The sequence below is a fragment of the Lepidochelys kempii genome, chromosome 2 (genome assembly GCF_965140285.1).
Source record: "Lepidochelys kempii isolate rLepKem1 chromosome 2, rLepKem1.hap1, whole genome shotgun sequence".
In the NCBI taxonomy this organism is placed as follows: Eukaryota; Metazoa; Chordata; order Testudines; family Cheloniidae; genus Lepidochelys; species Lepidochelys kempii.
In genome coordinates, this window is record NC_136381.1 from 177,327,768 (window position 1) to 177,339,771 (window position 12,004).

General features: G+C 41.0%; 1 protein-coding gene across 1 annotated transcript in view; it reads left to right on the forward strand.

Annotated features, from left to right (window-relative positions):
• The window catches only part of GLI3 (GLI family zinc finger 3), a 243,783-nt gene that overhangs the window by 149,295 nt on the left and 82,484 nt on the right, over window positions 1-12,004 (forward strand). The window contains exon 5 of the mRNA XM_073332835.2: window positions 9,905-10,110. Coding sequence (XP_073188936.1) covers window positions 9,905-10,110 — 206 coding nt within the window. The remainder of the gene's footprint in view (window positions 1-9,904; window positions 10,111-12,004) is intronic.

Here is a 12,004-nt window from a genome sequence, read left to right on the forward strand (position 1 = left end):
TCTGTTTTACAGGTGGGGAAACTGAGGCACAGGGAGATGATGTGACACACCCAAGGTCACACAGCAGATCATTGACAGCCAGGAACAGAGCTCATATCTCTGTAGACCTGATCCGTTTTCCTATCCACGGAGTCATTCATCCTGACCATTTATGTGTAAACAGTGTATGCCCTGGGCTCATTAACGATGTATACGTACATACATCTGCTGTATGATAACTCTCTTAACTGACATACTATTACTGAATTGTAGGCTCCAGAGTATCTTGTGGCTAATCATACTATAATCTGATATTAATATTAATCTCTGCACAGATTTAATTGTTTCACTACGCTAGCTACAGTTTCGGCATTCGTTTTGGAGGCAAGGCAGGCACAGTGTTGATTAGTTGTTAGCACAGGGATATGGACATAGGAAATCAAGGTTCTGTTCTCAGTGCTGCTAATAAATTATCATGTTATCTCAAGCAAATCATGACACTTCACGCTGAGATTTTAGATGAAAGGTGTTACAAATGTATAAAGTGCTTTTTTACAATTCATTTTAATCTTTAAGTTTGCTTGGTATTTTGCTTAGTTGGCCTGACTCTCAAAATGCAGTCCTTCAGATCTGAAGCACTGAGTGATGAAAACTAAGAAGTAGCAAAGCTTAATTTAGAGGAATGCATGACTATCCTTTGTTAAATGTGATTGATGAGGATCCAGAAATATGAAAAGTTGTTATTTTTATAAATCTTACCCCATCAGTTAAGTACATGTCTTTGTGTTTATTATTGTTTGCAAATTTAACTAGATGTTTAAAGAGGAAGGAGTGAGAGTTACGGGGTGGTATTTTTAAAAGCACTCAGTATTGGCCTAATTCTAGCTCCATTGAAGTCAATGGAAGTTCTACTGTTGACTCCAGTGGGAGAAGAATTAGGCTCACACTAAGGGCTTGTCTTCACTACGGGGGAGATCAGCGCTGCTGCAATCGATGCCACGGGTGTCAATTTAGTGGGTCTAGTGAAGACGCTAAATGGATGGCAGATCACTCTTTGGTCGACCCCGGAACTCCAGCTCTCCAAGAAGAGTAAGGGCAGTCGACTGGAGAGTGTCTCCCATTGACATAGTGCACTGAAGACACCTGGGTAAGTCAACCTAGGCTACATCGACTGGAGTAGTGTACTGCACATAGCTGGAGTAGTGTAACTTAGGTCGACTTACCCCGGTAGTGAAGACAAGCCCTAAGACTCATATGCTCAAACTCCATTGAGAGTGTAGGTGCCTTAATATCTTTGAGCATCTGGCCCTAAGTGTAGTGCTGTTGACTCTCTCACCCATAATTACTTTACTTTGAAGACAGCGGAAGTTTTGCGATCGAGTAGGCTTGGGCACTGCCATAGCAAAATATAGTCCTTGAGAAACATGGTCAGTTAAAATTGGACCCACACACGTGCACATAAAACCCTCACCAAAGTGCAAAACCTCTTTTTCCTAATCAATGCTGCTGTCTTAAATAATGTATGAATTGTTGTGTAGTACACTCTATTGTCGTATCCTAAAATAGTTAGATGCAGTGTATGTGTAAGTGTGTGTATGCATGTTGGTAAAGTATTTAGTCTAATCTAATTGTTTTTTTCCCTTGGGTTTGTAAAACTGCCATATGGAATTATTTTAGCACTTTCTTCTATGAATTAATAAACAATGTTTTTTCTCGCAAATAGTTTATCTGGTGGATGATATTCATGTGTTTTCTGGGGACATAATTAGTGCCCTGAGCCCAATATTGCAAGTACCTACTACTGAATGTGGGGCATATAACTTTGAGTAGTAACATTGGGATCATTTGGACTACTTAGAATTGTTAGCACTGCGCTCACTAGTAAGTGTTTGCAGGATCAGGCCCCAGGTTTCCAGGGAACAGAAATTCTTGGTATAAAATACTCTTTCATTGTCAATAGGCATAACGTTGATAACTGGTGCCAAGGGGTTAATCGGCTTATATGGATATTGTACTAAGCAAACTTAGTCATTTAACAAGGGATATATGACCAAGCCTATTCATTCAGTCATGCGTCAGAATAGGGCTGCATTTGTCTGAAATAACAAGGATGATTTTTTGTTGTTCAAATTCGAAGATCAAATAGAAATAAAAACTTTATTGCTTTGCTGACAGTCTTCTAAAGATTACTCACAAAAAAATCTCCAAACAAACCCATAGGCATATTTATGTTTTTAATTCTCCAAACAATACGGAACTGAATGGATATCAGAGAAACAGCATGGCATAGATATTAGCTCTTGCATTGAATGACGTACTGGAAAATGATTAAATATCGAGGTTTGAACTTTGACATTTTAGTAATATAACAAGAAATATGAAAAGGCGATAATAAATTAGGCTATGTTATAATATTTCATTCCAGTTGGTTGACAAGCTTTGTTCTCTAAGATAGATTATTGTTCTATCTGAAGCCTTAGCACAGTGTCATGTTTGAGATGCTGTAGTTATAGATTGCTTACTGTTTTCAGTATTACCTTTTGTTTTTCAATGCACTAATAAAAGGGCCATTTTGAAAACTTCGGATAAAACTTGGCATGAAATTTCCAGTCTAGAATCAGATTGTTTCCTCTAAAAATAAGGAAATGCTTAAATTGTCATGCAGTTTTTAAAAAGATAAGCAGTACAAAAAATAAAAAACAACCCTAAAGCCCACAGTTTTATATTGATTTCAAAACTGTTTGTTCAGGCACGAATAAAAAAACCCCACCACCTTTAGTCCAGATTTTCTTATGATACAGGGTCCTTTATGCTGCTAGGCTCAAATAGCCCCTGGAGAATACTGCCCTGCTAGGGGCGTTCTACAATTGGAGTGAGGCTGGCAGAACAACTGTATCCCAGCTCTGTTCCCAGCATAATGGGTGCAGACAGAGAGGTGTGCAGGGACATCCCTGCACAATTTAGTATAGTCCCAGGACTCAGAATTAGGAAAGCACAAAACTGGCTTAAAGCCACCTCACCTCCCCATTCTCCTGTTCCTGTGACAGCCACAGAAGTTTAACAATACTCAGCCTAAATTTAAGAATAGATTATTGGATGGCACTTGGGGGAGATCCCCTGCTTAGCTCCCATCCCTGGACATGTGGCTGAATGCTAAAACAGCATATGAAGGGGGGGAGAAAGGATCGAGGGCATTAGTGGGTGAAAAAAAATGGCATGTTTTCTGTTTCCTTGTTGAATTCTAAAAACATTCTGACTAGCTCGACAGTAGGTTGAGAGAACAGCTAGAATATTTTGTCAAAAATTTTCCTTTTTTGTTTTTTTTAATTTCAAACTGGAGAAATTGACTTTGTACGGCTAAGGGAAAGAATGTTCCCCCTCCTTCACATCCCCTGATAGCTGGAGAATAGATTTTGGGAAAGAGAAACACTCCACGTCTGTGTTGCCAACCTAAGGCCTGGTCTACACTTCAAATTTGGTTGACAAAGCAGTGCCTGCTGAACCCCTGGTTCAGACACAACTAGGTCGATGGAGGAACGCTTCCATTGACCTTGCTGCTATCGCTTGGATGGGAGGTGGGTGATGTTCCTACAGTGCCGGAAAAACCGCTTCCATTGCTGAGGAAGCATCTACATTGTGGCTCTACAGCAGCCTAGCCACAGCCCCGTAGCTGTGCCCGTGTCGCGCCTGTAGAGAGGGCCTAAAGGTTGGAGCCATCTGTGCAGCTGTCATGCCTCACCCCACTCCACTCTCCATGGAGGGAAAAGACTCGGAAGCGCTCCCCCAAGTCCCCGCTACGTACTGTTAAGCAGGGGGCTACTGCAGAGGTGTGCCCCGTGGGATGCAGGAGGTGCACCTCTGCTCACCCCTGTGCAGTCTCTCCAAATCCTGCCTACCCCTGCACCCCAATTCATAGCAGAACTGCAGTAGTTCCAAGAGACCCTCCGGCCCTATGGAGGAAGGGACGGGATTTCCCATCTGTCCGCAGCTGATCTGAGAGCATTTAATTTTTCTTTAATTTTAAAGATGAGCACTTATTTAATGGTAAAATGTGGTTCCTCTGCAGTCTGCTTTCTATCACCCTCCTCTCCTCCAAAAAATATAAGTGACCGCAGAGCTCCTGAGAGGTGCTGGGGAGGCAGCACTCTGAATGGAGTTCTCTTTCCACCCGGGCCACTGAGCACAGGCCGTGGCAGGGCAAGGCTCCATCCATACAGTCCTTGGCCTGTCTGATCAGATTGCCAGGACTAATTTTAGTGATGAGGATACCTGTCCCTTAGAACTGGATGGGGAAAATCAACTCATGTTGCATCGTGTGCTGTCACTGCTCGGGTGGCCATGACGATCATCATCAACCTCTGCCATAGTCCTGCATGTGAGCTAGAGCAGTGGTTCTCAAACTCGTTTCGTCGGGCCTCCCTTCTTAGTGTCCATAGCCATTTACGTATGCCCCTCCCCCCAAGTACCTTTACCACCCCCCAGCTCTGAAGGCACAGCGGAGAGCAGCAGCTGCCGACAGGACACCGGGCTCTGAGGGCAGCCCCGCGCCAGCAGCAGCACAGAAGTCAGGGAGGCAAGGTGAAATTCGACATTTGTCTATCACGTTTCACAGCCGACCTAGCGCCCCATTGACACCCTTACTTCTGGGCTGCTGCTGCTGCCACCCCAGGGCTGACAGCCGGAGCTCCACTGCCTCCAGGTGAGGGAGAGGAGAGCCTGAGCCTGGGTGGCAGGACTCCAGTTGTCCCCTTTATCCCCACCTTCTGCACCAGCCCCAGGACTGACTGACAGAGCTCTTCATCCCACCCCCAAAAAGCACGCAGCTTGCGCCTCCCTTGACACATTCCCACACCTCCCATGGAAGGCCTGCCCCACAGTTTGAGAATAGCTAATCTAGAGGCATAAAGGCTCTCTAACACTGTCAGTCCCCTGCCTTACAACCTTCCTATCAATGCTGCAAATGAACTTGGTAACAGTTTCCAATAAAACTGAAACTCTTCGGATAGCCCTGAAGGCAAAGCCACTATTTAGTGTCAGTAGAAGAATCATGGCAGCCCCACTGAGATGGTATCAGATACAACAACCTGTGAATAAGGTACCACATCTTGGAATAGGTATAAATAGTTCACACTTGTTGTGCCAGATACAAAAGCCCCATAGCTGTTTCCCCAGTAAAGAGAAAAAAAACAACTGCAGAAACAAAGTGAGGAAATGTTTCTTCAGTGCTACAAGGAAAGTGCAATAGAATTCCAACACTTATATTTATAATTTTGGTGTATTTTATTGTTTGTAGTTGACTATAAGAGTGTTACCTGTATATTTCAGTGTTTGTTTGACGGGTTTCCTGGCTGCTCCCTCTCTATTCAGTTAAAAAACACAGTTTGGTCACATCTTTTAATAGCTCCTACCCATTGTAATGTGCTGGCTTTTAATTTTCCTTCTCTTCCAGAAAGAATTTGGAATGCACTCAGTTTTATTTTTGAAAAGCTAAACAGTAAGTTAGTAAAAGATGTCACCAGTCATTGGTTTGATGAGGATTTCTGTGGTTGCAGTTGTGAACAGCAAAGAAAAATGTCACTCCCTCTCCCCTGATAGGTAACTGTCAAATCAAATGTCTTACCTACAGTACAGCACTGGTCATAAAAAGTGAACATTGAACGATGGTGAACATTAAACACTGTGGTATCTGCAGTAATGTGTATCTTAATGACAAGTTCTAAACAAGTACCGCTATGTACGTTTTTAAAGAGGTTGATGTCTTTGTTAAATCATCCAGAAGAAGTCATGACAAACAGGAAAGATATGTTTACCGGACCAGTTTCAAACCCCAAGCTCCCCACATGCTGATTGCATCCATCCTGCACAGAAGATGGATCAGCTGCCTGTTTGATACCCTCCTCGCGTCCTGTGCAGAGTTGTCTACAGAACTGGGATCTGCACAAGGGGAGAGGGCACAGACTTGGTAGGCTGACAGTGGGTGGTTTACAGCCCTGCATTATATGGGTGGGATGGCCTTGACTTGTGTGTGTGTGCACGTGCACAACTTGTCCCCTTTCAGCCCTGAAGACATTGCCTGGAAAAGGGCAATTAGCTGTTCCCTTGAGCACTCCTCTGGTGGGGCAATGGAGGTAAAAGGGCATTCAGAAGGCAAGGCAGGAGGAGGGCCACTGAGTGAAGAGAGCCACTCTGGAGGTTTTATCAGGGTGGTTATGTCTCCAGCAGTTCCCTAGAGACCCTCCAGGTGTTGGGGCTGCCCTACAAATCATCCCTAGAGAGGAGCAACCCTGCTCTCCCACGTTTTCTTCTCCCATAGGCTCCACCTGTAGATTTTCCCTTGGGGAGGTGGATGTTATCTGGCTTACAGAGTGATTTAATGAGAATCAGCTGAATATACCATTATGAAAAATAGAAGCAGTAAAACACAGCCCCCTGGTCTCTTTTAGTGAAAGCTGGAAACATTTCTCAGTCTCCAAAGAACTATTCAGTGTATAGTAGGAGTTGTGTTGCCAGGGCCTCTGGGTGTAGATACAGCAACACTGAGGCCCCAATTCAGCAAAGCACTTGCATGTGCTTACCTCCCTTTGAAGTTACTTTAAGCACCTGTTTAACTACTTGCAGAAGAGGGATGGGGTTACTGAGGTGCTTAAAGTTAAGCGCACACTTAAGAGCTTTCCTGGGCCAGGGACTTAGCTACTATGGTGATGAATGCTACAGGAAAACATATGGATAGATTAGATAGATTATAACACTGGGTTTATGCAGATTTCCTTCAAAATGTCAGATCTCCGTGGAGATGGGAGAACCAGATGCCTGCTCCCTCTACATGCCTCTTATTATACAGCAGGTAATATAGAAAGAGCTCTACTGTCCCACAGGGCATAGAGATTTTTGCTGAAGTGAGGGCAAGGATGATTATGATACAAAATTTACAAAATGAGGCATGACGTTCCGAGCTCTTATTGCTGAAGAAAGTGATCCTGCTCAGATTGAAATCAACAAAAGTGTTGCAATTGCATTCAGTGGAAGAAGGCTCGGACCCAAAGCAGAATCAGCTACATCAATCCTTTATCTGTCAGGGTATGTGAAGATCTGTCATGTGCCATGCCAATGTCCAGTGGACTGCCACCATTTTTTGTAGTTGGATTGTCACTGAATGATGCTATGAAGATCTCCCAAGTCCATGCTTCTTTATTTTTTGTCCATTATTTACATGGCTCAAAGTGTGCTAAGTGCTTTCTTGACCCATAAAACACAGTTCCTACCCAAAAAATGCTTACAGTCTAAAATTAGACCCAGTATTAGGAAGAAGCAGCTAATAGTAAGGGTGTGAGAAAGGGAAGGACAAAAATTTGCTCTTGTTTGGCTATGTAACATTTGATCTCTTGTTGTTTGGTTTTCGTTGTTTTGTTTTTATAAAAGAGAGGGGAGGAGAGTGAAACAAGGTAGCTGAGGTGATTGGAGGAGGGTGGTAGCATGTTACATTCAGGTGTTGGGGAGAAACCAGAAAACATTAATCTGGAGTTGAAAAGTTTAATATTGAGTCTGATGACACCCCCCATATGCTGTCCTGTCCATGCTGCTGCTCCTGGCCTGCTGAAGATTAGTGTTTTCCAGGGACCTAAGGCTTTTCATAGCCTTCTCAGAAGCTTGCGGGGCCCTGTGAGGGAGGGCTTTCTGGATGAAGTGTCCTTGTGTGGCTCCCATTTGATCTGGAAGGGGAGAGGTGGGCTGGCTTGTCTGGCTCTGAACCCTGTTCTTGCTGCTGCTTGGCTATTGACCAGATGGAGAATGAATGATTGAAAATAACATAGACTTTCAGCCTGTTGACAAAATCCATTGAACAGTTTACTGTTCAATATGCACCAGATAACACCAAGGCTTTTGCTTTGTGACATTCAATGTGGATTTCTAATAGTTCTTCATTTGTAACCATAGCCAAAAACCAAGACTGCAGAATGACATTGTGAGGTTCCAAATTCACACTCTCAGTGACTTTCAGATTACCTTTGCTCAATTTAACCCATCCCAGTTCAATATTTTCTACCCTGCTGGGATGGGAAACTCACCCTGTGATGTGATGTCCAGCAGTGTTCTTTCTGCCCTGTACATCATTATCAGTGAAAAAGATTCTGTGACATAAACTTTACATGTCAATTTTTGTCAGTGAACCATGAGGCCAGTTTCTTCTTCGATAAATTATGGGTTTTACTGTGCAAACAGCATTAAAATCTGGTTTTGATCAGTAAAGCAAAGATAACTCGAAAACATACAGAGAAAAGATGCTTTGAGTAATGGTTGCTTTTCTAACTATAACTACACTTTAAACACCTGTAAAGGTTTATTGGTCACTGCTTAGGTATTTGTGGATAATTTGTTTGGGTCCCAATGAAATTATTCCATTGCCAGAGTCTGCTTTTAACACAAAAATGTAGGGGCATAACATAAACATTACAGTGAAGGGACATTTTCAGGTGTGGAAAGCATAAAGGGGTTTACCTTGAAAATAACGAAGGAAGGAAGAAAAGATGGAGAAATACAAAGAAACAGGAAAAAATCTTTATTCCCCAAATGTTATGACCCTCGTATATTTTCTTTCAGGGAGTCTGGTGTCCAGTTAAGAACTAATAACTCTGATCTTTGTCCCATTCATACATGAGTGTTTCTGAGCTGACAGATCAGCAGAATTGACTCTTACCTCAGATTCCATTTTGTTGCCTTATAAGTGACAACAACAATCCCCACTGACTGTGGTGTGTATGTTACAGAAATACATTTCTCTTTTTTATTATTTTGTGTAAGCCAGCAGCATCAAAGGAATGAGCTGCCCCAACTGGTCTCACAGCTGCTGCTTCTCTCTGTTCTGTATATACGCTAAATTAATTGAAAAACAGGGACAAAAAGGCATTTAGTTCAGGTCAGCCTGTTAGACTACAGCAAATAAATGACAGGCTTAATCATTGTCTTTCGCGAAAGGACTGGTTGGCAGGAGTGAGCTCTCCAACACTTCCTTATGAATTTTTTTTTTCCAGTGCCTTGGAGCATGGATGCTGTGAGAGGCGGTACTCGGCACAGAGCATGGGCATGGTCCTATCACGTGACATCAAGGGGTGTTTTTAGGACAGGTTATTTGTCCTCATCAACCATGAAGTGGCATTTCAGCCTTAGTTCATTACAGCTTCATAGTTATAGCTTAAGAAAAAAATTCTGTTCCTCCTTAATAACAGAGATGTGGTTAATTACTGAATTCTTGTTGTTGGCATTAGGTCAGTTTGTGGCACCATGCTAAAAACAAACATATGGAGAACCTTTGTTCCATTGCTGTCTGGTTTTTGGTATCGCACGTGTAAATGAGCTATGTCAAAAATAGTTGTAGAAAAGCCCAACCCTTGTAGTGGTTTACAAACTGTGTATCTTCTGAATTTGTTTATAAATAGAAATGTGCATTTTACAATAAGGATAAATTGGCAAATCAAGGAAATGGGCTCAGGTAGATCTTCTTAAACTTCTTCCAGTAGACTTTTTAGAATTTGTAAATTATTAGGTGTCTCAGCATGCATTCTGTATTATAGCAGAAATTAATATGTGATGTACATATTTAATGCTAGTTAGATTGGTTTTCTTCTGAAATCCAAAGGAAAAAAATTATGGAGTGATGTAACATGGAAACTGAAAACCAACTTACATTAAAAATGGGTCAGAGAAATATTACTAACAATTGGTACAGAGAAGAACTCGTTCCCGATTCTTTTCTCTCCAGGCAGTGGAAATTAGTGTAAGTTATTGCATGTTCAATGCAGTTGTTCTTTATAGAATGAATATTACCTTACAGTTATTTTTTCTGTCCACATTTGTGATCTTGACTATATAGATAATCTTTCTTTTTTCTCTCTCTCTCTCTCTCTCTCTCTCTCTCTCTTTATTCCAGGCCTTCTGCCTTATCTAGTAGCCCAACATATTCAGATCTTCCGTTCATTAGAATTTCCCCACACAGAAATCCGGCTGCAACATCAGAATCTCCCTTCAGCCCTCCTCACCCTTATATTAACCCTTACATGGACTACATCCGATCACTGCACAGTAGCCCGTCTCTGTCAATGATCTCGGCAGCCCGTGGACTCAGCCCTACAGACGGTGGGTTTAAGACTGGCTTCCTGTTTGCTGTCATTGTGGCAACTTAAGTTATATTAATCTTGTCAACATTTCTCTTTTTTTTCCTTGTTCAAAGCAGCTTCAGCAGATTTGTCAGCCATATTCATTATGTCATAAATGTTTCAATACTTCATCAGCCTATTGCTGGTCATTTGCACATTTCACAAACGTTGAAACTTCAGCAAAAAAAAAAGTTCTCATTCAAAATTAAAAATGTAACAATGTTTATGGCTTGTAATATCTTCTGTTTTGTGCGACAGACCGTGGGTATGATTCTGACTTACCTTAAAACAGCATACATCAGGAATGCCTGCACTGAAATCAAATCACCTTGTATAAATCAGCATATCTCCAGCGAGTTCAAGAGATATATTGTGTTGGAAAGGTCTTTTCCTTTATTAAAATAGCAGTTTTATTATCTTAACAACACACTCACTTGCTAATGAGGGTCATTATAGGTCTATTTAACTTAAATTGAGCTACACCAATTTATACTAGTTGAGGATAAGACGAATGAAATTTCACTTATATGAGATATGTGATTGGTGATCAGAATCAGGTGCAGCATATTTAAATGACTCACATTTAGGCAGCATAAAAGGAAAGTGATGTTCCCTGAGGTCTGAGTACGATGTAGATATTACCTCCCTGTTTATTTGGATGTAAGCTAAATTATAAAGGACCAAGATCTGCAATCTCTACTCAGTCCTTAGTAAAAATTCCCATTGATTTAAATGTGAATTTTGCCTTAGTGAGCAATGAACAGAATCACACATGGGCTGGATTCTGGGAAGTGTTATTTTTAACAGTACATTAGTAGTTTGAAGTTTCAAAATTGCTTTATTGTGCTGAGTGGAGTCATAATGGGCCAAATTAGCAAGTGAGTATGTAGTGAAGATAATTAAACTACTATTTTAATTAAGGAAAAGCTCTTCCCAGTGCTCACACAAATTTACAAAACAGACATACTGCCTTTAGCAGAATTTGAAAAATGAGTAGTGTACTCTGTTCAAATGGATGACTAATTAATCCTCACTTGTAAGAGCCTATACCTTTACACTAACCCATTAGTTATGGGTGCATATTCGTCTTATGAGAATAAATTAAAATGATGTAATGTCAATCAAAGTGTATGTGTGCACATATCCACTGGTGATATCGACAGCCTGGTTGTTGTTTAAATCATGGTTAATTCTACACATTTTATTTTAACAAACAGTGTTATATGATGACCAGCAAAATCATTTAAAAAGAACACTAATGACTATTTGGAAATCCTTATCTTGACACAAATAAGTTCTATACGTTTATTGTCGAATAAATATGATATAACTTTTTATAGCTTTTGAAACCTCTCTCTTTTTCTCAATCTCTCACATGCCCTCCCCCCACAAATATATTTATATTAATATATGTACATGTATATTGGCATACACATGTACATATGCAGAGATATAGACATACATTCACTGTATCTGCAGTAAAATCTGTCTTAAGTGATCTCTCATGAGACTACAAACTGGACTGGTTAGAACAGAATCAATTGTAATGTCTTATGGCAGTGATTGTATTTATTTTTGCAAACTGTGTACAGAATTGAACATATTGTAGGCACAAGAAAACTTAATAAACTTTCCTAATAAATATGGATCAAGTTAGTACTCGGTTTATGTATTTGAGCAGAGTCACCTCTTAAGACCAGAGATTGGCTAATAAAGATAGATTCTTGTATATCTAAAACATTCTACTGCATACTCTGTGTTTATTTATGTATTTGATTTTCAGGCAATGTATAGGTATTTACATAGCACAGGGATAGCCACCATATAAGAGTGCATGCATGCATGTGAGTATTGTGCTATACATACAGCATGTA